The sequence below is a fragment of the Myotis brandtii genome, unplaced genomic scaffold, assembly GCF_000412655.1.
Source record: "Myotis brandtii unplaced genomic scaffold, ASM41265v1 scaffold410, whole genome shotgun sequence".
Taxonomy (NCBI): domain Eukaryota; kingdom Metazoa; phylum Chordata; class Mammalia; order Chiroptera; family Vespertilionidae; genus Myotis; species Myotis brandtii.
In genome coordinates this window covers 718,375-744,568 of record NW_005365764.1, presented here as the reverse complement: position 1 = coordinate 744,568, position 26,194 = coordinate 718,375, and the positions used below count along the sequence as shown (strand labels likewise).

Below are 26,194 nucleotides of genomic sequence, written 5' to 3'. Positions count from 1 at the left end.
GGGGCGGGGCGGCGGGGGTGCCGGGACACTCTCTCCGAGGAGCCCAGTCCCTGCAGACTCCCTTGGCCGCTCGCGCCTGTTTTCCTCGGGGCTCCTCCTCCTCTCACCCCAAACGTGCGCGGAACCCAGCCTGTGATCCAGGCCGAGTTAAATGTCCATTTCTGACCCCTCCATGAGCTCTAGACTCAAACACATTAACGGCCGACATTTACTGAGCGATTCCTATGTGTGTTACTATTTGTCACAAAGACCTACTTCTCCAATAGTTACTTTGTTATCTCCATTGGACAGAGACAAAGACTGAGACAGAGAGAAAGTAACTTGCCGAAGGTCATATAGTTGGTGGAAGAGTCTGGATTCAAACCCAGGCAGCCTGACCACCGAACTCCCACGCCAGCTCTCAATGCCTACCCGATGTCTCCACTGGATGCCCTAAAGGCCTCTCAGACTTAACACATAAGACAGAAGCATAAAACAGACGTATTCTCCAGCGCCACTCTCTGCAAATTGCACCACTGGTCACCTGGTGCTCGCTATGGATGGCTCCCCTGTTTCCAGCCCATCAATAAGACCCGTTGGTTCCACATCCTAAACTAAGCCTCCCTCATACCTTACCTCCTCCCTGGCCTGGCTGTTTCCACTCTGATCCTATCAAACCATTCTCCAGACTGTAGCCAGAGCGAGCTTTTGAGAGATGTAACTCGGATCTTAGCACGCCCCTGCTTAAAACCCTTCAGTGTCGCCCCAATTTTCTTAAATGGAAATTGGTACCCTCTGCTGTGGTTCATAAAGCCATTCCTGATGGGGCTTCTGGATCCTCCTCCCACAGTTCCATCCTGACTCGGGACTCTGGTCCTGCCAGGTTTGCTGTGGCCACAGCCCTGGCAGAGCTCAAACCCTCGACTTCCTCAGGTCTGTATCTGGTGCTCCCTCTTCCTGGGCTGTTTTCCTCCTGGGTTTTGCATGGCTGGCTCCTCGGGCTTCCAGTTCAAAAGTTACTATTAGGGGCACAGTCTTTCCTAATCATGCTCTCGGCAGAGGGGAATGCTCCCCGAATACCCGGGACTCTTTCACTTTCTCCCCAGGAGACGCGATGAGTCACCTGATCGAGGGCAGCTAGGGCGACCACCACGCTGGTTCCCTGAGACTGAAGGAGTAAGTGCCCAGGATGTGACATGGATCTTTCACAGCTGAAACTGGAAAAATTCAGGAAAACCTGAATGAGTTCCTTGCCATTGATCCATTTTTATCAACTCGGCAGTGAATCTATCACAAATCCTAAACACAAGGTATTTCATTTTTTCCCTTCTCCCCTTGGAACACGGACTTGAGGACCCACACGTTCCCTCCGGCAGACTGCTCCAAAGCCTAGCCCGGGGAAATGCGTGTATACGTTATTATCTGCCTTCCAATGTAACGACTGAAAAATAACAAAAAACCATTAATTTGCTCACAAACCTGCAGTTGGGCAGAGCTCACAGAAGGTGGCTTATCTCAGCTTCATGAGGCATCAGCTGAGGTCACGTGACTCCGGTTTGGAAAAGTCACTTCCCAAAAGGCTCAGTCTCCTGGCTGGTAAATTGGTGTTGCCGATCTCTTGGCTGGGAGCGCAGCCAGGCCTGTGGGGCAGGTTCCTCACTGGGCCTCACCGTGGGCCCCGGGCAGCGTGGGCGCCTTCACAGCAGGGCTGGCTGGCTGGGTTCTAAGGGGCGTGTCCTGTCCCAGGAGGATGCTGTACATCTTTTCTGACCTGGTCTCAGAAGTCAGGCAACATCACTTGCACCATCACAGACCCACCTGGACCCCAAGGGCGGGAACACGGACCGCATCTCCCAGTGTCACATGGAAGAACATGTGGAACGGCAGGTCTTAGAATGGCCACCTTTGAAATAATCTGTCACGGAAACCCATTCCTCCTCCGACCCTCACACTAAGTTATGACCTCTAACCTAGACTTGGTCAGTAATTGAAGTGCTCTTTAGATTCTCCATTTGTTGCTTTTTTCATCTTATTTTCCAGTTGGGTTAGAAGTTGGACAGAGAAAGCTTTGGATCTCTTCAAAAATCTCTAAGGGTCACCTTTTCAGAACAGCCTTTGATATCACTTCTAATATACTACATTGTGGAGAGCGGGTATAGCGTTTGGACAGGCTCAAGCTTGGGCCTAATGAGAGGGCACGATCCTCTCGTGGCAAAGCCACGTGCAAGTCCCAGCTCAATTATAGCCAAAGGCGATAGTTGTGAGCTTGACCTTATGGTCCGAACCTGTAGCCCCACGTGGCTGAGTGATAGGGGCTGCGGGAGGTGCAACAAGTAAACCAAGCTTGATCCGGTGCGTGTAATTGAGTAGATTTGAAACCCAGGAGAATGTTGTAAACATCTTGACCATGCCCTTACTTTGCGTCGTGGAATCTGGCTATAAAATAAAGATTCAGCTTACAGGCCGTGGCACTGTCTCTCCATCAGCGAGGGCAGCGTCACACCCAGACCCAGCTTTCTTCTCTTGTCTGTCTTTTCTTTTTTAATATTTTTATGAATTTCAGAGAGGGAGGAAGAGGGAGAAAGAGACAGAAACATCAATGATGAGAGAGACTCGCCCCCAACCTGGGCATGTGCCCTTGACCAGAATCGAACCTGAGACCTTTAGTCTGCAGGTCAACACTCTATCCACTGAGCCAAACTGGCTAGGGCTTGTCTTGTCTTTTCTTAATCCTTCACTGCCCCCGCCCAGGCTCACCGAACCTGGCTGTGCTGGCGCGGCACCATACTGTTAGTCTGCATCACATCTCTGCTCACTACCTTCATAATGATCATAATCCACAATGGTCTCTTTTTGGTTCGTTTGTTGACTGCCTTTTTTTAAAAAAAAAAATTGTATTGATTGGTTTTAGAGAGAAATGAGGGGAGAGAGGGAAAGAGAAACATTGATTTGCTGTTCTCCGTGTTTAGGCATTCATTGGTTGGTACTTGGATGTGCCCCGACAGGGGATGGAACCTGCAGCCTGGTGCATCGGGACGATGCTCTAACCCAGTGGTCGGCAAACTGCGGCTCCGCAAACCATGGCTCTCGAGCCACATGCGGCTCTTTGTGCCCTTGAGTGTGGCTCTTCCACAAAATACCGACTTCTGCGCATGGGCCACGAAGTTTCAGTCACACTGTACGTGCGCGCCTTTTCTTTGTTACTAATGTTGTGGCCCCACCCCATAACAAAGAAACAGAATTTCCGGAGGATGAGGCCCAGAAATCAGGATTTTAAAAAGATTCCCAGGTGATTCTAATGTGCAGCCAAGGTTGAGAACCACTGCTTTAGTGGAACATGACAGGCTGTTTTCAAACCCTGGAATTACCTATACCTTGCCATTTAATGGGCACAGAACTATGAACTCTGACTAGTATTCTGGAGCATGAAGCCTGTTTAAATTCCAGATGAACAGGATATGGAGAAATCATGCTTACTTCCTATCCTTAAAATCTTATTGTTCTAAATCTTGTCCTGAAAATGAAGGTCACAGAAATAAGTAATAATGATTTTAGCATCTGTGCTGGTAGGTATGGCTTTTGGCCAGCCTGGGCAAGGGCCATCTAGTAGGGCTAGGTTTGCATTTTGGTTGAAGTGGCATAAATTGGACTTGCCCATGGGATAAGGAGTGATTTTCTCCCTTTTATTTTATTTTATTTTATTTTATTTTTAATTGATTTTAGAGAAGAAAGGAGAGGGATAGAGAGATAGAAACATTAATAATGAGAATCATTGATCAGCTGCCTCCTACATGCCCCACACTGGGGCTCGAGCCCGCAACCTGGGCATGTACCTGGACTGGGAATCGAACTGTGACCTCCTGGTTCATAGGTCAACACTCAACCACTGAGCCACACGGGCCAGGCAAATTTTCTCATTTACAATTCTAAAATCTTTCTTCTAGACAAGGATAAAATTATCTCTGAAAGGAAAAAGGGGAGAAATGTGGCTAAATTTGAGCCTTATCTTTCCTTCCATTTGATACTGGCAAAGTGAACCATAAAATCATAGCCAAGACCAGGTTCTACCCTTGGGTACAAACACTGCTCCTCCTAGTCGGTAATGGATGGGACTTGATGAGGGGCACTTGTAGGAGAACCAGTCTCTCTCACTTGATGGAGCCTGATACGGGTCCAGCAAAGAACGGTGTGGACACTGAAGTGGACCTCATACCATCCACGCCTCCCTCCCAATGCAAGGAAGCCGTGCCCTCAGGGAGCGTGGCCCAGTCCCAGGGGGTAATTCCTGGATTGGTTTAAGGTTTAGACAATCACAGAAATCTTACCTCCTTTGCCAGTGGTTGATTTCAGGGACAAGCAGGTTTAAATGACTCTGAATCAGCCAACGAGATATGAGAAGTTTGATGGGGCTACAGAGAGAGGCTTGATTGTTTTTGAATCTTTTTTTTCTTAAATATATATATTATTGGTTTCAGAGAGGAAGAGAGAGGGAGAGAGAAACATCAATGATGCCAATCATTGATCGGCTGCCTCCTTCACGCCCCCTACTGGGGATCGAGCCTGAAACTCGGGCATGTGCCCTGACTGGGTGGAACCATGATCTCCTGGTTCATAGTTGACGCTTAACCACTGAACCACACTAGCTGGGAGAGGCTTGATTGTAACAGCTGTGGAGAGCCAGCCTTTCTCCACTTCTGAACATGAACAAGGAAGACTTGCTACTGGTGACCATCCTACGACTAAGGGGCACCTGATTCAGGACACGTGACCAGCAGAGCAGAGGGACAAAAAGAACCGGGGTCCCTGCTGACACGGTTGATTCACTGCACCCGAGAACCCTGAGTCCTGCCTGCCCTCTGTCCCCGCTGCTGGTAAAGGTCCCTATTGTTGAAAGCACTGGGAGTGAGCTTCCTGCTACTCCCGGTGGAAAACATCCTGACAGAGACAGTAGAATCAGGGCGCTCCTGTCCCCTTATTTGCCTTTTCCTGTCTGAGGGCACAAGACAAGCTAATTGTGGTTCGGTTCTGAGCATGTTTACTTGCTGAGGGCACTTAACAAGTGTCAAATAAAACGCTTATACTTCATGAGTACTCTTCTTGCAACAAGAACAGTGGGGCTGGAAACTCGGGTCTGTTTGGTGACACGGTACTTTTAGCTGCACTATCATTTAGCCCATTAATTCTTGGACCCCAAGAGTCTGCCTTGAAGAAGGTAAGTTAGGGCTGCGCTTCCATGAATTTGGACAAAGAGCCCGGGGCGCCTCAGCCCTGCTCTTCTGTACTGCGCGGCAGAGAGAAAAACCTGAGGGCCTTCCTCATGCTCCACTGACTCCCCATGAAGCTGTTTTTCCTGAGGTCCGGAGGCAGATGGAATAGGGCCGAATGATTCTTTAAAAACAACTCCTTTTTCTCCTGGCACTTGTGCATGCGCACACACAGAAATTTTCTAACTATGCACACTGACACATGTTAACTAGACTTACTTCGATGACCACTATGCAATATACAAGTAACAATCATTAGGTTGTCCACCTGAAACTAATATGTTATGGGCCAATTATACCTTAAAAAATCAAGATAAACTCTGAAAACAAGACACCCTCCTCCCTTCCTTGACTGTCCCGGGCTTCCCGGTTCCCCCTGCTGGTCTGTAGTGCAATTGCTTTCACGTATAAATGAGACTGGAGCTTGCCTCACATGGATGTAGTTGTAGATCAGTGATTCCCAAAATGGGCGCTACCGCCCCCGGGTGGGCGCTGCAGCGATCCAGGGGGGCGGTGATGGCCACAGGTGCATTTGTTTTAACTTTTTTTGTATTACCTTTCTATTCTGAGTTCAATAAATAGTTTCATAATTTCAAACTTCAATGTTTCTAATTTACACCTTTCTTTACTATATTTTACGAAAAAGGTAGAAACATTAATACATATATCTTTCTGTTTAATTGCTATTAAAATTTTTAAAAAAATTAATTTCCAGGGGGCGCTGAGTAATATTTTTTCTGGAAAGGGGGCAGTAGGCCAAATAAGTTTGGGAACTACTGTTGTAGATGAAATTACGCACCTGAGATTCGCTTTCAAAGATCCCAGAAAAATGAGGGTGTGGATGCAGCGAGATTGGCAGAGCGTTACGATAGAAGCTGGTGAGGGCTCCAGAGGGGTTCCTGCTGCTATTACCACTAGTTTTGCTCATGCTCTAGTTTTTGCTTAATTTTTGAAAATGTCATTTTTTGCACGTTCCCCATTGGTCTGGACGCCTTGAGTTGCTCCCCCTGGAACGGCCTCTGGCCTGGTTTCCTGTCCTGCAGGGCCCGGGGGTGCTCGTTTCTAGGAAACTGTCAGGACTGGTCCTGGGGAGTCCCTTGCTGATGCTAAAACTGGGCGTTTTTTCCTCCCCACCTGGCTGTGGGCAACTTGTGCTCCCTGGGCACTTCGCGCCATGACAGGGATCCGAGACGGACGTCCAGGTCCCGCAGAAGGGAAGGGGCAGGTGGCAGCTCAGAGCGGTGAGAACCAGTGGAAGGGGCCGCAGAGGTCATTGTGTTATTCTAGAGAAAGGGACAGCACCAAGCGACTCCCTCTGCAAGCAGCTGGCCGACATGCCTGGCGCTGAGACCCACCCCCAGGCAGAGACGCGCCTTCGGCTCGCAGGCACCATTCCTGCATGCTGGCCTCATGGGGCTAGCATGGGCATCTGGGCCATTTTCCTTTATTCATTCATTCATTCATTCATTCTGTGTGTGAACTACGGTTTATACCACCTCCTCCCTCTGGGCTTTGGCTGCCCAGTTCCAAGGCATTGCTCACATTGGGCAAGTTCAACTGGGTCCGTCTGGGTGGACTGAACCCATCAGCCATTGCCATCAGACTATCATACTGTTGAACGTTTTATCTACTTGTACTCATCCACTTAGGGTGGATGAAAATGTCAAGATTTGGCTAAAACATTCCTTGAGAAATGATAGGTTATGTCAGGTGAGTGATCAAGAGCACAGGCTCGGAGACAAACTGCTCCTTCAGGCCTGTTTCCCATTGACCCCAGTCACCTAACTGCCGTTCCTGAAACCAGGCCTCAGTAGCACACGCCCAGCACACAGCAAGTGCTCGGTAAGTGCCAACAGCACCCGTTCAGCGAGGTACAGCTTTCAGAGCTGGCCCTGTCCACGCATCCTCACGTTGGGGTGGGAGCCGCAAGGCACGTTTTAGAGCAAGAGGCCTTCAGGAGGATGGCAAAGGAACGGATGTCCCGTGGCACCCGGAAGTGTTAAAGGAGCCCATTTCACAACATGGTGACCTGTAGCTCCCAGAGAAGGGACTCGGAGGCTGGGGTGCAAGAGAGCAGCCCTGGCCTTGGGGGTGCTTTCTCCTACCCAGTGGTGAGGTCCTCAAACGGGAAAAACAAGCCGCCTCTGATGCCAGATGAGCCTACACATCCCTTTGGTTCAGTCTCTGCACCTGATCACCAAGGAGAACCCTCCTCCTCCTCCTCCTTTTTTTTTTGTTTCCATAATGTGGCTTTATTATTTTGTTAGAAGCATCATTTACCCCCAAATAGTTAGCAGTGCAAATGCACAAAATGCAGCTCCAGCCGAGCACGCTCCTTTATGTTACCTACAACACCCCTTCTCTTCATCTCCTTGGCGAAGGAGACTGGCCTAGGCTTTTGACATTGAACCTTGATTGCCGGGGGATGCTAAGTTCTGGAGGTTGGAAATCTGAGACCACGGCGCCGGTGTGGTCGGGTGAGGGCCCTCGGTGGGGGTTGCAGACTGCTGGTTATATCCTCTCATGGTGCAAGGGCCCCGCTCCTCTTCTCTAGAAGATTTGCTGCTCCCGGTTGTCCACTCAACTGGTAAACAACAGAAAAAAAAATATCTCCATGTGCGGTACGTTCAACTGAGTGAAGCTGATGAAGCGGCCTGGAAAGGACTTACCGCAAGTTTGTTTGCAGCGTGTACGTGATGCCACGCGAGGGGTAAAGGAGCACGACGCAACGTCACCAGCATCGAACAAACAAAACACCAGCTTCCCACACTGCCCAGACTCTCACCTTACAAAAGCAAATTATGAGAAAGGCCTGGTGCAGGATCAACAATGCACATTTTCTTCTTCCTCCTTGGAGGTCACGGCAGTTGATATTTATTCCCCTGCGAGGTTCATTGTTCTAATGTCCATTATCCAAAGAGGAAGTTCTGTCCTTGAAGACACCCAGAACTGTGCTATTATGCTGTGGCATTAGCAGCATCCTTGGTCTTGGGGGGAAAGTCAAGCAGCTCGTTCAATGTACAAAGTTGTTGATCCATGAATAGTACAACAAAGGGCCATTTCACCATGGCCAGCTCTCCAGGGAAGGTCCCCCAGGCCTTCCCAGTGGGGCCTGAGGTCAATATATTCATAGCTGCCTGGCCGGCGTGGCTCAGTGGTTGAGCGTCAACCTATGAATCAGTAGGTCATGGTTGGATTCCCGGTCAGGGCACATGCCCGAGTTGCGGGCTCAATTCCCAGTGTGGGGCGTGCAGGAGGCAGCCAACCAATGATTCTCTCTTATCATTAATGTTTCTCTCTCTCCCTCTCCTTTCCTCTCTGAAATCAATTTAAAAACAAATAAACACACACACACACACACACTAATAGCTGAGTAGGGTATACGCACTTCTAGGTAGCGAGGCAACAGAGTATGAGAGAAATTTCTAGCATTGGAACTTTTCTGCAGCTCCCACAATATTTCAGGTGAACTAACTAGTTTTCCAGGAGAAGACATCGAAGTTACATTTTGACAGCTTCCGCTGCTTTTAGATTGCTATTTTTCAGTTCTGCTCCAACTCTTAGGTTCCACAAAGGTAAGGAGGGAGAAGAATGACCCCATTTCTATGACCTGAGATTCTAACTTTGCATTCATTCAGCAGACAGAGAGAAAACTACTGGGTGCCAGGCTTTGCAACCCTTCCCGCCTTCAAGAAGTTGATCTGTTGGCGTTAGTAATAATGTCAGGAGCTGTAGGATGTACATTTATTTGCTGGCTTTATTTAACCTTTTCCTTTGTGAACTGTGGGTACAGATTTGACTATGCAGTTGCACGGTTATAAGTACCTTTTTCTTCTGCAGTTATAAATCCTTCACCTAGAGTGGTATAGGTATGAAATACAAATTGCAAAAGCTAGATTACTGGTATTCTATTTTCATTGGAAATGTAACTTTAGTCCTGTTTCTATCACTAAATGGTTTTCACAAACCACAACACTATTCTATAAAAAACTATTTCTGGCCTTTTTGCTTTACCAATTGGTAAAAACGTCCACTAAATTTTTATCAGTATCAGATCATATAGCAAGCTTGTATTTTTAACATAGAGCTATGACTTTATTACTTGGGAGTTCTGCCTTGATTAAAGTCCACACAAAGGGCCCTAGCCGGTTTGGCTCAGTGGATAGAGCGTCAGCCTGTGGACTGAAGGGTTCCAGGTTCGATTCCGGTCAAGGGCATGTACCTTGGTTGAGGGCACATCCCCAGTAGGGGGTGTGCAGGAGGCGGCTGATTGATGTTTCTCTCTCATCAATGTTTCTAACTCTCTATGCTTCTCCCTTCCTCTGTAAAAAATCAATAAAAGTATTTTAAAAAATAATAAAAAAAAATAAAGTCCACACAAAGGGACAAGAAGAGAAAAATGTACAGATTCACAAAAGGCAGATTCACCGTGGCTGCAACGAAACAGCAGGCTCTTCAGACCCTCAGCGCAGGCGGGGCTGATGGCTTCTACACCCCTCACCAGCGCCCCAACCCTGAGCTGAAACTCTGGCCACACAGCGGGGTGTTTCTCATGTGTTTAAGGTCTCCGTTTGTCTTTTGCTTATTAAGCTATCCATAAAGCTTAGAGCACTGACACTTAACCGCATTCTTGAATAAGACACCGCATTAGCGTGATGTCATCTCCGAAAGGGTGGCCAGGGTTAGGGCTGTGCTAGGAGAACGTGTAAGACACATGATGCAGAGGCTCTCTCCCATCGGGGGGCAGCGGAGAAACCTGCCCGTCTCTGCAAACACGCCAGGGCTTGGACTCCACCCCCTGCTTCCAAAGGTGGAGCTCCAGGCAGGTGTATCTTGGTGAAGCCTAACCAGCCATTCTGTGGGCCCGAGGTTTCTGCCAGGCACATTCCCAGCCTGCCGTTGCACAGCTGGAGATGGCTGCTCCGTGCTGCCTTTTGCAAGATGGCTGTTTGAAGAGTGACTTCTTTGGCCCAGAATTAGGCATCCACAAATGTTTGTTCCTTCATAACTAACGTGAGGCCTTTAAATGCACCTGGCTTTTCAGACTTTGCTTCTCTAGTATGAGAAAGCCAGATGTCCTTTTTGCCTTCTGATTTATAGTTAATTTGATTAAACAGTCTTCTGGTTTGAGTGCTGCTAATCTCTTGTTTTAAAGATAAAAGGATTTGCACATTCAAAACAAAAAAGGTGGTAATAGTGAAAACATTCACCTTCGTAACTTCTGGTAAAAAGAAAAAAAAATAAACCTGATTTTAATTTACTACTGATTTTTACCAAACTTTCAAGTTTCAATGTATGAAAGAGGATCACAATTCCTTCCCCCAGCTGCTCTCTCTGGCTCAAATCAATTAAACTGCTGACACCCAGACAGTTTCAGATTCCCCCAGGGGAGGCGCGCAGCTTCACGCTGTGGTAGTTCTTGAGTTAGTGGCGGCCGTGTTTCTCTGCAGAGGCGCCAGGATGACCCCGACGTTCCTCTCCTCGCTCTCGGCGCTGTACAAATTATGCTTCTCGATGTATTCTTGGACGAGATCCGGTACCAAGTAGCGAATGCTCTGGCTCCTTCGGAGGGCTCGCCGGATCTTCGTGGACGAGATGTCGTTGGTGATCCATTCGTTCACCAGGTGAATGTTGGCCTGGTGTCTCCACAGCACATCCGATTCGTAGATGAATCTCTGAGCATCGTTTCCAGCCCGGGTGATGCAGACGAGCCCGTAGTCCCCCACGATGTTGGCGATGTCTTCGTGCTTCCACAGGTTGGGGACACCGAAGGACTCCAGCAGATCTGCCCCGCACAGCAGCTTGACCTTGGGCACGTCTGGAACGAAGAAGAAAACACTACGTCAGGGTTTGCTTTGTAATAACTCCCTGCGTTAAAATGAGGGTGTGGGCGTGTTTTTCTGAAAAGAAGGCTCCACTTTTTCCGATTCAGATTCTCAAAAGAGACTTAGGACAGCTGAGAAGCTAAGGACTCTGCAGGGGAAGGAGCTCAGGATGCCTCGCACCCCCCGTCCCTCTGTCAGCAAACGTATGAGGACATTTTCCAGGCACCCCATGTACTGAATAGAAAATGGAACTAGATCTGGCAGGCGTGGCTCAGTGGTTGAGCATCGGTCTGTGAACCAGGAGGTCAAGGTTCGATTCCAGGTCAGGGCACATGTCCCAGTTGTGGGCTCAATCCCCAGTGAGGGGCATGCAGGAGTCAGCTGACCAATGATTCTCTCTCATCATTGATGTTTCTATCTCCCTCTCCCTTCCTCTGTGAAATCAATAAAAATATATTTTAAAAAAAGAAGATGGAAATAGAAAGGGGGCTTGCTCAGCTCTAGAACCTTATCTGCTCCAGTTGGCAAATCCTGGGAAAACATGCAGACCTTTTCTTTGTGGCTCTAGGGTCTTCTTCTGACTCAATTCTGATCTTTGTTCAGCCCACTTCCTCTTCCGGCCAGGCCTCTCCAGCACAGGGGAGTCCTGCTGCTCACAGCCTCTAGCCTCCAGCTTCTCCTGGTGGTGTCTATAAAACAACAAAGCAACAGAACAGTCCTCTTCCTCACAGAGCTCAACCAAACATTGTCCCTCACAGATGCTCATTAACCCTCCTTGCCAGCCTGGTTGTAGGCAGCCATCTTGTGAGGGTGTGAGGGTTAATTTGCATATTACCTCTTTATTATATAGGATAACATTAAGTAATAACTAGATGTCACTCACTCTGGATTCTGAACCCTTACCTGAAACTGTCTCAAAGGTGTAAGACAGGTGTGTGACAAGCCCGTATGCTGTCACTGAAGCAGCGCACAGACAAGTCTATCCATGACCCAGCATCATGGCTTCCCATCCTGAATACCTGCCTCTCAGAAGACTGATGGCAATGACATCATCTTACAACTCTGCCTTTCTCGCTCGGGCACGGCCAGGCCGGCAGGCTTCCCTGCACATTCGCTAACAGAGCTTTGCACAGTAACCATCATGCAAACATCTCAACACACAATGCAAGGTATAGGCTCGGGAACACGCTGCCTGCTTCTGTGCTCCACACTGTGCAATGACCTCGCACGGGAACCGCACACCTCGGCCCTTCCAGCCCTAGGGACCGCGCTGTAAACCTGTAGCTCAGACACCAGCAGCACGAAAACGTGGCCCAACCCAAGAAAGGCGCCGACACATTCCCGGGAGCCCACAGAGCTGACTTCCCCACAGATACCTTAGCACCTTCGCAGTCTCTACCCACTCCTTCTGCAGACTCTCCCAGGTGTCCACTTCCACCCAGCTGGAAGTCTGGGTGGCAAGTTGTGCCATGATCACTCGGTGATGGGCAGAGATGAGACCTTTCTTCTTGTAGGCGTCGCCAACGGGAGAAATGATGCCTTTGATAACCCTGTATTTTCCTGGGTAGAGAGTTAGGTTTGACATGAGGTATAACAAATTAGACTTTATGCACAGGAAATAGTTCCATCGATATGATTTTAATCAACTATTCCCCTTCTATATTTTACACAGGGATTCTGGTTCATTCATTCATTCATAATTGTGGTAAAATAGACAACACATAGAACTGCTTTGTAAAATGCCTTCATCAAGTTGTATTGTCCACCTACCGTATAAAAAGAGCCTCAATCTCCCCAACCTCTGATAGTTGACACTGTGAAGTTTAAAAATGTTTGTTCGTGTGGTGGGAAAACTGTGTCTCATTTTTTATTTTAGTTTCCTGTTTATCAGTGAGTATGAGCACCCATCCTCCCATCTATCAGCATAGAGCATGAGTTTGTGTAACAAAAGAAATCTTGTCTATGGAGGGAAGGAAAAAGTTTTCCTTGACCTTCTTCGGGTCGGTCCCTGGCTGGGTCTGAACATGAAACTGAGAAAGATAAACGAATAGGAGGAGAGCACACATTTGTTTCATGTAAGGTTTACAGGACACGGGAACCTTCATAAGGAATGAAGACCCCAGGAAACAGAGGAGCCTGAGTGTTTCACGTTAGGTTTGAAGAGCAGACAGCAGTGGAGAAACAGGAAGGGGCAAAGAGCACCAGGTGAGTGTAGTCAGTCCAGGGAAACTAACGAAGGCTCCTTCATTCAGACTCTTCCTGGCATCCCTTTGTTTTCAAAGCTAAGGATGGGCCTTTCCTCTGGGGATGGGGGGGTGCCTCTCACATGGGGTTCTGTGACCTGCTTCAGAGGAGAAGGGTGGGAGGAGGGCCGAGTGACCTCCCTGACTCTGCAGGTTTCTCAAACTCCTTCGGCTCAAAATACCTAATATGCCGCGGGGCCGTATTTGGGGGATGGGGTTCTGTGACCTGCTTCAGAGGAGAAGGGTGGGGAGGAGGGCCGAGTGACCTCCCTGATTCTGCAGGTTTCTCAAACTCCTTCGGCTCAAAATACCCAATATGCCACGGAGCCGTATTTGGGGATAGTGTTCTGAACCCCACCGTTGCGTCTGTTACTGTTCCTACCTGTTGCGTTCATGTGGTCCTTGGCCAGCTCAAACAACCGGAGGTGCATGTTGGTGACTGGGTTAAAGGAGCCACAGGCAAGGAGAACCACTTCTGTCTTCTGGGGATTTTCCATGCTAGGACCCTGAAGGTGTCGATCCGAGTGGCACACTCTGGCACCTCCCGGGTTGTCTACAAAGGAAAAGGAACACCAGTTACAGGCCTTTTGACCTCCTTCTGTGTTCTCATTCCCAATAGATGGATTAGAATGCTTCGCTTCGATGACTGCGCTCCATGAATTGTAAACAGTGGCCCCATTTCTCCACCTTCCTTTTCAGAGTGAACTTACAGCTCCTACCACAAAGGATGGGGAGCTCCTTCCCGCTCTTTGTCACTTGCTTTGGCCAAAAGGATGTGGCAGATGTGACAGTCTGCCAGGTGGGGCTTTGCACACTCTTACTTTCTCTCGGATTCCTGCCTCTGCCACCAGACAGGCCCCGGCCAGCCTGAGGGAGGGTGACGAGCACGCAGAGAGCACGGGTGCTCCTGCTGACAGACGGCCCGCCATGAGTTATGTGGCCGAGGCCATCGGGGACGGGCCAAACCGCGACCAGCGCCACACGAGAGCCAGCCCAGGTGGGATCGGCTGAGCCTGGCCTGGATCAGCAAACCCACAGCTGACCCAGGCTCACGAGCAAAAACGAATGTCCACTGCTGCACGCTGCTGTGGTTTTGTGGTCACAGTTAACGGACACAGTGACATCATCATCTTCAGGGTAACTCCCCAGCAACCTGCCCTTCAAACCAGTGTTCTGCCTCTAAGTCAACATGATCACGTCACTTTCCGCTGAATAACAGTTTACCCTTCACAAACCTCTTTTTCATTCAAATTATGTGATCTTTCCATAAACCTACTGAAGAAATGCGAGACATGTGATCTAAAGCTTTTATTAGAAACTTCTGTTAAATGAATATAGATTGAGACATCTCAGGGTGACAGCCATCGGCCATATCCCGCTCACCAACCCCTTCATCCAACTCCCAAAAGCAATCTCAGTCAACTTTTTCAGCTATTTCTTCTGGCAGATCCTAGTCTTTGTTGAAAATCACCTTCTCCCAGAATTCTGAAGGCACTACTTCGAGAGTGCAGTGCTAACGGTGAAAAATCCAAAGTCAGTTTTGTTTTTTTAATTCTCCCCTGGAGGATATTTTTTCCACTGATTTTCAGAATGGAAGGAGGGAGAGAGAGAAACATCGATGTGAGAGAGACACATCGATTGGTTGCCTCCTATATGCCCCGACAAGGGGCAGGGATCGAACCTATAACCCAGGTATGTGCCCTTCCCTGGTGCACTGGCTGACGCTCTAACCACTGAGCCCCGCCGGCTGAGCCGAAGTCACTTTCCATTCTGGATCCTTTAAGTGTGACGTTTATTTTCTCCCTTGAATCCCGTGAGATCTGCCCTTTGCCCAGTGCTCTGAAATCTCAGTGAGGCCCCGTGGTGCAGCTCTATCCTCCCCTCTGCTGGACACTGAGCAGGCCCTTTCCAGCTCGAAGGCATCACCTTCAGTTCTGAAAACTGAACTGTTTTGCGCGTGGTCTGCTCGTGGTCTTCTGCCTCCCGTGGGGAACGCCTGTTATTTAGAGCTGAGGGGTTGGGTTCAGCTGGAGCCAGGTGTCAATTCCAGCCCCACCCATCTCAGCTTTCAGGTACCTTCCCCCAGGGAGACTGAGCTGGAGCTGGAAGAACAGGACGCTGAGGTCAGGAGGGACTGGTGCCCAGGGGAGCCGCCTGCTGCACAGGGACGGATGGAACAAAGAGCTCGAAGCCCCCCCTGGCCTTGGGGATGCGCTCAGGTTCCCAGGGACTCCCAGGGGAAGGGCTGGGGAAGCTGATCTCTCAGCTTAAAGAAAGCTCTCTCCCTTGTCAGTCAGGACCTGCCTCACATGTCTCGCTCAGTCCTACTGATCCACCGTGAACACCACCAACCTGAGGTCAGATGCTCAAAGCCAAGGAGACTGGAAGGGCTGGGGAAGCTGATCTCTCAGCTTAAAGAAAGCTCTCTCCCTTGTCAGTCAGGACCAGCCTCAGATGTCTCGCTCAGTCCTATTGATTCACCGTGAACACCACCAACCTGAGGTCAGACGCTCAAAGCCAAGGAGACCTAAGTTACAGTGAGCTCCGACCACAGCCCAGGGCGGCTTAAAAACAAAAGGACCTGCCCCTCTCGGGAGAAGACCTCCCCTGTGGCCCGCAGGCACCTGTGCTGGGAAGGGGCGGGCAGGGGCCGCTGGGAGAGGTGGTTTGGGAGCTCTAACAGGCCTGTCTGGGCTCCGCCTTGCCTTGCTCCAGGTGCTCGAGGACAGGTGTCGCCATGATCCACTTCCGTCTGGCCCACTCGGCCTACCAGGTGCACTGCCGGCGGCCCAGGTCTCACCAGCTCAGGCTGTAAGTGTCCCTCCCAGCCCAGTGCGACGAACGTCATTTCTTTCTGAGGTGGTCCTGACGTGTAACGGAAATGTACTTTCCATTTTCAGGTTCGATTTCACGGACCTTCTTAGGTTTTAAAAAACACTGATGTGTAAACAGTAATGAAACATTTTCTAAACATGAAGCCAGTGTGTAGAACATTCATTTTTCCAGAAAGAACAGGAATTGTGTGGCTTTTGTCACATTTCAGGGTGCTGCATTCGCCGACTCAAATAATGGGGCTGACTTGACAACCTCTGGAATTTACACCTCTAAGAAGCTGTTCCTTTAAAAACATACCTTTAAGCATGTAACTGTATTCTAGTTCTAACAACAGGCCACTGCTTTCAATAACCTGGGGGTATAACAGGACCTTCACTGGGGATAAATCTCTGGAGGGTAAATTTGATTTCTACCAAACACCCTAAAGGCATTCAGTGCTAAACCCAATTAATAAAGTAAATAATAAAAATGACTAAAAGAGCCCTAGCTGGTTTGGCTCACTGGATGGAGCGTCGGACTGCAGACTGAGGGGTCCCAGGTTCGATTCCGGTCAAGGGCATATGTGTTGGTTGCGGGCACATCCCCAGTGGGGGGTGTGCAGGAGGCGCTGGTCGATGCTTCTCTCTCATCGATGTTTCTAACTCTCTATCTCTCTCTCTTCCTCTCTGTAAAAAATCAATAAAATATATTTTTTTAAAAATGACTAAAAGAGTTTATGGTGAAGAGCTACAACTACTAGTTAATGATGAAGATTTTCTCATGCACAGAAACGATATACACGTAACCGTAAACGTTTCCAAAATGTCTGAGCAGTAACAGCAGACTTCACTTGGTGGTTAAGTTGTGGTCGGTAGGATAATCCGCAGTTTATAAGTGATGCTCAGCGTGAACCATCTGGTTGGAGGCAGAGGTAGCACTACATAGGGGCCCAGTTAGGACTCTCAGACCTGGCTCACATTCTAGCTCTACCTCTTACTACGAGGTGTTTGTCCTAAGCCACTTAATCTGAGTCTTGGTTTCCTCATCTATAAAATGGGGAACCACAGTCCCTACCTCATAGGACTTGTGCATATTAAGTGAGAAAATGCATGTAAAATGACACATTTGTCTACTGAGTATTAATAACTCATGCTATTACTTGTGGATTGCTTTAGCGCATTAATTTAGTCATGAAAAAGGAACCAAAGTTCTAAAGACTCCTTAGAAATCAGTATCAACAGTGCCTGTGACATAGTAGGAGCTGAATAACAGTAGCTACTGTTAATATCCTTCCTTTCTCCTTCCTTCCTTTCTTCCTTCTATCCTTCCTTCCTTCCTCCCTCCCTCCCTCCCTTCCTTTGTTAATCCTCCCCCACAGACATTTTCCCCATTTATTTTTATAGAGAGTGGGAGAGGAGGGGGAGAGAGAGAGAGAGACATCGATGTGAGACACATTGATTGGTTGTCTCCCGCATGTGGGGTCGAATCTGCAACCCAGGAACATGCCCTTGACCAAGAATTGAACCTGAGACCCTTCTGTCTGTATGCCGATGCTCTAATCACTGAGCAACACAGGGCAAGGCACTTTTAATATTCTTATTGGAGTATTCTTAGACATAATTTTGCTCTAACGGGATGGATCTCAATTCGCCTTTGCTATGTGTAAAACTCTACCTCTGTGGTTTTTTTTTTTTAATTAAATATTTATTGTTCAGGTTACATTTGTTCCTCTTTTTTCCCCCCCATAATTCCCCTCCTCCCAGTTCCCGCCCCACCCTCCGCCCTCACTCCCCACCCACTGTCCTCATCCATAGGTGCACGATTTTTGTCCAGTCTCTTCCCGCATCTCCCACACCCCTTTTCCCCCCAAGAATAGTTAGTCCGTTCCCTTTCTATGTCCCTGATTCTATTATAATCACCAGTTCATTCTGTACATCAGGTTATTTATTCACTTGATTCTTAGATTCACTTGTTGATAGATGCATATTTGTTGTTCATAATTTGTATCTTTACCTTTTTCTTCTTCTTCCTCTTCTTAAAGGATACCTTTCAGCATTTCATATAATACTGGTTTGGTGGTGATGAACTCCTTTAGCTTTTCCTTATCTGTGAAGCTCTTTATCTGACCTTCAATTCTGAATGATAGCTTTGCTGGATAAAGTAATCTTGGTTGTAGGTTCTTGCTATTCATCACTTTGAATATTTCTTGCCACTCCCTTCTGGCCTGCAAAGTTTCTGTTGAGAAATCAGCTGACAGTCGTATGGGTATTCCCTTGTAGGTAACTGAGTTTCTTTCTCTTGCTGCTTTTAAGATTCTCTCTTTGTCTTTTGCTCTTGGCATTTTAATTATGATGTGTCTTGGTGTGGTCCTCTTTGGATTCCTTTTGTTTGGGGTTCTCTGCGCTTCCTGGACTTGTAAGTCTATTTCTTTCACCAGGTAGGGGAAGTTTTCTGTCATTATTTCTTCAAATAGGTTTTCAATATCTTGCTCTCTCTCATCTTCTGGTACCCCTATAATTCTGATGTTGGTACGTTTGAAGCTGTCCCAGAGGCTCCTTACACTATCTTCATATTATGGATTCTTTTTCTTTTTGTTTTTCTGGTTGGGTGATTTTTGCTTCTTCGTATTTCAAATCTTTGACTTGATCCTTGCGCTCCTCTGGTCCGCTATTGGGTGTCTGTATAATATTCTTTATTTCAGTCAGTGTATGCTTAATTTCTAGTTAGTCCTTTATCACAACATCGAGGGTCTCACTAGATTTCTTAAGGATCTCAATACATTTATCGGCGGTTTCCATAAAATTCTTGAAAAATCTTAGAACCGTGGTTTTGAACTCTATATCCAGTCGTTTGCTGTCCTCCATTTCTGTCATTTGTGACCTGTTTCTTTGTCTTCGCATTTCAGGGTGGGCGGAGGGAGCGGTTATGGCCCCTCTCAGTCCCGTTCCCAGAGGCTCTGCTTCTCAGAACCCCCGGAACCGCTGCAAACCTCGGAGGGAAAGCTGCCTTCCAACTGATGCCAGACACTCCCGCTTCTCCCGTTTGGGTCCGAGTCCCCAGCGATTCGCCCGTATCTGGAGCTCAGAGTCTGAGACTCCCCCCTGACCGAAAACGACAACCGCGCTCTCAGCCACCAGCCCGCTTTGCGCGCGCACCTCCGCACCTGAGTTTTTTCCACACTGCGCCTCCTCTGAGCCTCGGTGTGCTGTTATTTTTCCTTCTAGTTGAAGAGTCTCTCCTCAGCCAGCCTTCCTGTGGTTCTGGGTGATGTCCGTTCCGTCTTTTAGTTGTATTTTTGAAGTGGTTGTTTGCGGCAGCAGTCTCCGGTGTTTACCTATGCCGCCATCTTGGTCTCTCCCTCTGTAAAACTCTACCTCTGTGGTTTAATGCTACCTTATCCTGAAACAGAACCTGGCTTTGGTTTCTGGAAGCCAGTTCATCGCTAAGCGGTTGTGTAAAATGTAACTCACTGTGTCCCGTGCAGCCGAGCGACAGTGTTCCTGTTTGCGATCGCCACTCTGGCTCTCCAGTTGTATGTTCTGCTAAGGCAAGTTCTTTCATCGGCCAAGCCCTCACCTGGCAGCCGGGCGGTCTGGGTCTCAGCTGTGGGGGCGGTTCGGGTGCTCTCTGCGATTCCTGTCACGTGTTTAATTGCAGTCTGCCCCATTGTGTTTGCCCCGAACATCGACGGGAGTCACCCACTTCACTTCTTGGAAAAGTCAACAATCTCAATACAGTGAGAATCACTGGCTTTGGGCAGACTGAGTTTAATTTCATAAGAAGAGACAATGAGGGCACCAACGTCTCTATTTATTCCCCACAGAGCAGTCCCAATAGCCCTGCATTACTTGATGTCTGTAGGGCTGAGGGCGACACAGGCACACTCGACCAGATTATGCCTTGATTATGTTAGTTTAGATTCTACGTTGGGAATTAGTCTTGGCAGAAAAAAAAATCAGTTAACTTTCTTATTGGACAAATGGAACAAATGCAATTTGGCACATTCTAAGTAAGAGGATTGCAGTTCTGAGAACATTGATATTCGACAAGTACCTGGAAACGGAGAACCCGCTTAAGGGACGGAGAAGGGACGGGAACTGTTACACTGTAACTGGCCGACTTCAAACCTGCCGGCTTCTATTATAGGATGTTTGTGTGCAGTAAAGCATATTCCCTTACTCTGAAAAGCTGGAATTTCCACCAAATATTTTTCTTGTTTTTCCTTTCTTTAAAAAAATATATTTTTATTGATTTCAGAATGGAAGGGAGAGGGAGAGACAGAAACATCCATGATGAGAGATACATCATTGATCGGTGGCCTACTGCACGCCCCACACTGGGGATCCAGCCTGCAACCATGACCTCCTGGTTCATAGGTCAATGCCCAACCTCTGAACCATACCGGTTGGGCTCCACAAAAATATTTCACCAAAATAGCAAATTCACATGAATTAGAAAAATGGCAAACTTTATTTGTCCACCAACTATGACTATTAATAACTCAATGCTACTGGTGGGCTGTCTGACAGCATTAATTTGAGCCATGCTAAAGGAACCAAGGTCCTTAAGAGAAGTGAGCTGCCTAGAGCCCAATGAACCTAGTGCCAGGTTAGGGTTAAAATCCCAGGGTTGCAGCACCTTCTGGTGTCATGCTTGTAGCCGATCTCTTCTGATCAGTAGTAAGTAATGTGTAACCCAGTGGATTGAATTTTAGGCCCAGCTCTTCTCGGTACTGCAGTCAACTTCTCCTCAGCAACTTGGCTGGTAACACCATCTTTACTTCCTTCGCAACTGGTGAGTGTGCAGTCACTCTGACCAGCACTTCAGTGTCTGCTAAATGGTAAGATGGGACTTCCTGTTTTCAGGAGCTCAAGGATTGAAATGTAAGAAAAAATTCACTTTAGCCCTGACCGGTTTGGCTCAGTGGGTAGAGTGTTGGCCTGCGGACTGAAAGGTCCCAGGTTCGATTCTGGTCAAGGGCATGTACCTTGTTTGCGGGCACATCCTCAGTAGGGGTTGTGCAGGAGGCAGCTGATCGATGTTTCTCTCTCACCGATGTTTCTAACTCTCTGTCCCTCTCTCTTCCTCTCTGTAAAAAATCAATAAAATATATTTTAAAAAAAAGAAAAAATTCACATTTAAAATCCAGATGAAGGGCATTTTTAAAACTTCTTTAGTCATGCTTTTAGTTATTCTGTGATTTCTCGTTGGTGTTATAAAATTCTCTAGTTATATAAAAATAGCAGATTTATTCACTCATTCCATAAACAGTTACTGAGTAGGACATAATATGGGTAGAAAAACAGGGGCCTTGACAACTTGAACCCAAAAAGTGACACAGAAGAGATTTTTAAAAACTGATTTTAGAGAGGGAGTCAAGAAGAGACAGAAACAGCGACGTGAGGGAGATACATTGATCAGTTGCCTCTCTTACATGCCCCGACCAGGGAATGAACGGGCAAGCTAGGCATGCCCCACACTGGGGATCCAGCCTGCCACCGAGCTCTCGACCTTCCGGGGCACGGGCCAACCTCCAACCAACTGAGACACACTGGCCAGGGCCAGAAGAGGTTTTTTAAAAATGAAAAAGTAGTTATTGAGTGCCATAGGCACAGTTTTGCTGGAAGGTTTAACTGAGATAATGAGGAAGTTATTCCCAAAATAGTCCCAGTTATTATCACCCGCGTCGCCAGTAAGAGCAGGACCTGTCGAAGGAAACCCTTAGCTTTTGAGCATTTCTGCTCCACACGAGGGAAGCGAGGAAGCACATTCGATTTAGGTTTGCACTCGGGAGTGTATTTCTGAGATGCTGAAGCCGAGGACAGTGACGCTGTCCTGCTGTCCTTTTAGGTTTCACTGTGCCGCTCACTCACCTGGACCCGGTCCCACGGGCTCTAAAGAGGACGTTTTCTGCATTCGGTGTGGGATCCTTCGGGGAAGGCATCTGCACCAGGGTGTTACCAGTTTTGGCAACTCACTGCGTACGTTGGAAATACTGAATTTCTAAAGGCTCATCTTAATCTGAAAGCTTGGCTGTATGCAATACACCGTTAGTCTTTGATACTTATTCTCTACTTACACTAAAAACAGAGGTATGTGGAGATAGAATTCCGAATTAGACACATGTCACAGTTACACATTTCACCAGGGAAAGTTATAAAAAAATCCCACAAGAGTTTTTTGTATGTGTGTGTTTTGTGAGTTCCATTTTGCTAGAATTTTTTTAAGTTAAGATATTAACCAACTGCCGAAACCGGTTTGGCTCAGTGGATAGAGCGTCGGCCCGCGGACTGAGAGGTCCCAGCTTCGATTCCGGTCAAGGGCATGTACCTTGGTTGCAGGCACATCCCCAGTGGGAGATGTGCAGGAGGCAGCTGATCGATGTTTCTCTCTCATCGATGTTTCTAACTCTCTATCTCTCTCCCTTCCTCTCTGTAAAAAAATCAATAAAATATATATTAAAAAAAAGAAATTTAAAAGATATTAACCAACAGTGGAACCACTGGACTAGGCTTGGCACCTTAAGCAGCAAGCCTTCCATCTCTTGCTAAGTGAGTGCCTCTGTTTAAATCCTTGTGGCAAAAGCACATTAAATATACGTTCCAATGAACAGACAAGTATTCCTCACAGTGCTTTTTCCCTCCCAAATATAGGAAAAAACGACTCCTGAACTTTACTCCTTGTCTGTGCTGCTGTCAATGAGCAGCTTGGTTCTACAGGTGAGCAACAAACGTCCTCAAAACCCACCTTTGTCAAAGGCTTATCAGTCCCTCAGGGGAAGTAACTGCTCAGCTAGGACTGTCACACTGCAAAGGGAAGTCCAAGAAGCTAAGGCGTCTGAAAAGCAAGAGAAAAAGCAGAGAGGGTTAGAGGGGAGATAAAAAGCCACCCTTCTCCTGTTACTGCCACTCCACTGAATTAGATCCCACCCTTCATCCGCGGTGCTTTTCTCAGGCCTGGGGCTGCTCTGGCTGGCCAGTGTGGCGGTGCAAGACCAGATGCTAAACCAGCAGTCTGAAGCCCGGCTGGTCCCCTGCCTCAGATACATGTCACCAGCAGGGTGAGCCTGTCCCCACAGCACTGCACCTACCACGGCCAGCAAGCACATCACCATCTCCTACCCTGCTCCTCCCGAGATGAAACGGTCAGCCGAACATCAGAGCTACGGCAGGAAGCACATCAAAGCCACTCTTGAAAGAATGCTGTCTTTAAGCATTAATGAGCACTGACAATGGATAAAAAGGAAGAGTTCAACCCAAATCACAGGGCTGACAGCACAACCAAATTCATCCCAAATAAGGATCTCCTATGAAATACTTTCAAGATCACTACTTTGACTTTCTGAACCTCCTTTTTTGTTTCAGGGAAGTGATAGCAACAGTTGCATGGTTGCTAGAGAAATAAGTACTGAAAAGGAAGAAGAAAACTATAAATCTTAGTAATGAACAAAGGTTTAGTTTCAAAAGAACAGTGATTCAGATTGCATGTTTGAACAAGGTCAATTTATTGCTTCTTTAAAAATGAAGCGGGAAATTTGAGTAAAAAGAATTAAAAATAATCACAATCTCCTCCATATGGGTTACAATAATCTTTTGCATCATGACAGTCAATTACTATCTAGAAAACAGCCAAGTGACCCACATGGTATTTCGTCTTCTTACTTTTTCTGTGTAGTCACAGATTCTAAGGCAGTTTAAGTAGGACCTAGCTACCCACAGGTCTTCTGAATGTCTTTAGGAAGTGGAGACGCCTCTATTTCCTGAGGAAAAGACCAGTGTCCATTGGCAGGAGGGACAGATTCAATGTAAATATCTCCCAAACACATCGGTGACAGGCACAGACCTTCACAGTAGAAATAACTGTTTCCATCTGCTTCTCTGTTCAGGTGGGACTTGCTGGAGGGGAAGTTACTGAAACACATTCACTATCCACAACACTGGCATTTTCTAGCACCTTCCGTATCCCAGATATATTGCGAAAACTTAGTGATTAGAAACCTGAGTAATTCATACATCAACAATGAAATCGCCATGGCCAGTTTGGCTCAGTGGGCAGAGCATCGGCCCGCGGACTGAAGGGTCCTGGGTTCAATTACGGTCAAGGGTGGCTCATGGCACTTCTTGTTAGTCACTCAAGTTTCATCTGCCCCACATTTTCCCTACCTCATTGGAGCAACTTTCACACTGTAGGCTCCCATCTCAAGTCCAAGTTGAAGTGTTCTAAACTCCTGCAGCCATCAAGCAGTATTTGCAGGCGTTACCTCATTTTATTGTGCTTCATTTCATTTCGCTTCACAGGTGTTGCTTTTGCTTTATTTTACAAATTGAAGGCAAACCCCTCCACGAGGAGAAAGATGATGACTCGCTTTATTGTGGCGCTCACTTTATTGCGGCGGTCCGGAACTGAACAGCAATCTCTCTGAAATGTGTCTGTATCTGGTTTCCCAGTTATGACTCTCAGTTCTGAAGTTGTTTTCTCCAACGCTCTCTCCCATGACTACTTACCTGATATATAGTTTTACAATTTCTTCTCCCCCACTCCCAGGGCTTGGGTTCTATTTTTGTATGAGGACTGGAACCCAAACCAATTTCTCTTACTTATGCACAAGGAATACTTTTTCATTCTCCATTCACTATAAACAAAAACCCAAAGGTACAGAACCACTAGATCAGGTTAAGTCACTAAGAAAGAAGAGCAGGCAAATAGAATGCTTGTAGGGTGAGCACTTTCCAAGACTGCACACACCAAAACCAACACAAATGCCTGAATAGAATACTTGTATTACCAACAGGAAAATTAGGGGAAGTACACAAGAGCAAATGTTTATTCAGCAAGTTCTTCAAGTGGTGAAATAAAATGTATCTTCCAGCTTTGTTTTGTTTCACACTGACCTTATTTGTACTGAAAGTTCCATGTTGCTTAAAATGTTGACACTTCCATACAAATCCACATGCCAGAAATGAGAGATAGTTACATTAACATAACCATCACATACTTTTACAAAGGACATTCTGTGAGTCTGAAGTGTTTTTGCAAGGTAAGCTACTGAACCATTCCAACTTGTGTGTCAAAGTCTTTATTTTAACCCACATTTTCCCCATTACAGTTGACATAGTGGTTAGGGATTTAAGTAACTTACGAAGTGATCCCCCGAATAAGTCCAGTAACCACCTGGCACCACACATAGTTATTGCAATATTATTGACTATATTCCCTATGCTGTACTTTACATCCCCATCAACAGTCTTTTCTAACACCCAAATTATAACTCTGAAATACACCTTATGGTAAGAAGTAAGGAATTCCACCATCAGGCAGAACTGGCAGAAATAATTCATTTTGGTAGAGTTCTCCGGTAATATCAGTTGGAAGTTTACCCTGGGCGCCTGAAAAAGAAGTAGCTTTAAAGGTAACACCTCTGACGTATTTGCCAGAAACCCTACTGACGCTTCCAGGAGATGGGCTGGAAAAGAGCAGAAAATGGTTCCCACCTAATTTCTTAGTAATTTTTGAAGTGCTGCCCCACAGCTCACTAGTCTCCTTCTCGAGGGGCGTGAGTGTCAAACCGCACCCAGGAAGCGGGGCCTAGTATTTTCTTGATTTGGAAAAGATTTGGGAGGAAAGAGAAGTCGTTCAGAATGGACTTCCTGCTCTGCCTCCCACCACCTCCGCCGAGCTCCAGAAGCCGCTTCTAGAGGAACTTTTTTATTTATTTATTTTTTTTTCAGGGTGAATTCACCAGTGTCGAAGGTCAGAGGCAAATTTACCGAGGTTTTTGGTCCCACAGAGAGAGAAAAGAACGAAGAGGCAAGCTCCTCGCCCCAAACTTGAATATGACCTTGCCTCGGCAACCGCAGTATTTGACCCTCAAAGATGCCACCGCCTTGGCCTCCCCTATGCTCGCGACAAAACGGGGTGCTGGGCGGACTCCCCTAGATACGAGTTTATCAGGGGCGCGGGGTAGGGGCTTACCACGTCCTCAGAGCAAAGCGGCCCGAGTCCTTCGCTGGACGACCCGCAGCCCGGACGCCAGCGAGGGGGACACCCGCGGCCGCGCCCTCATTGGCTC

At 47.4% G+C, this 26,194-nt stretch overlaps 1 protein-coding gene across 3 annotated transcripts; it reads right to left on the bottom strand.

Annotated features, from left to right (window-relative positions):
* Positions 1 to 9,608: 9,608 nt before the first annotated feature.
* NMNAT1 (nicotinamide nucleotide adenylyltransferase 1) lies at positions 9,609 to 26,192 on the bottom strand. Of its 3 annotated transcripts, XM_005873408.2 has the most exons (7): positions 26,098 to 26,192; positions 22,873 to 22,962; positions 21,999 to 22,102; positions 13,694 to 13,864; positions 12,445 to 12,628; positions 11,618 to 11,757; positions 9,609 to 11,061 (listed from the first exon to the last, which is right to left on the bottom strand). In XM_005873408.2, exons 3-7 carry the CDS (start codon positions 22,039 to 22,041, stop codon positions 10,646 to 10,648), a joined length of 954 nt encoding a protein of 317 aa, XP_005873470.1. In that variant the 5' UTR covers positions 22,042 to 22,102; positions 22,873 to 22,962; positions 26,098 to 26,192; the 3' UTR covers positions 9,609 to 10,645. The 3 variants fall into 3 exon arrangements, with proteins under 3 accessions (XP_005873470.1, XP_005873471.1, XP_005873472.1); XM_005873409.2 differs by lacking the exon at positions 21,999 to 22,102; XM_005873410.2 differs by lacking the exons at positions 21,999 to 22,102; positions 22,873 to 22,962 and having other exon boundaries at positions 26,098 to 26,173.
* Positions 26,193 to 26,194: the final 2 nt, after the last annotated feature.

Coding starts and splice junctions, on each gene's coding strand:
- NMNAT1 (XM_005873408.2), bottom strand. CDS start 22,041: ATGCAGAAAACGTCCTCTTTAGAGCCCGTGGGACCGGGTCCAG. Junction 12,629..13,693: donor GGACCACATGAACGCAACAG/GTAGGAACAGTA, acceptor CTCTCTACCCAG/GAAAATACAGGGTTATCAAA. Junction 11,062..11,617: donor CCTAGAGCCACAAAGAAAAG/GTCTGCATGTTT, acceptor TCTTCGTTCCAG/ACGTGCCCAAGGTCAAGCTG.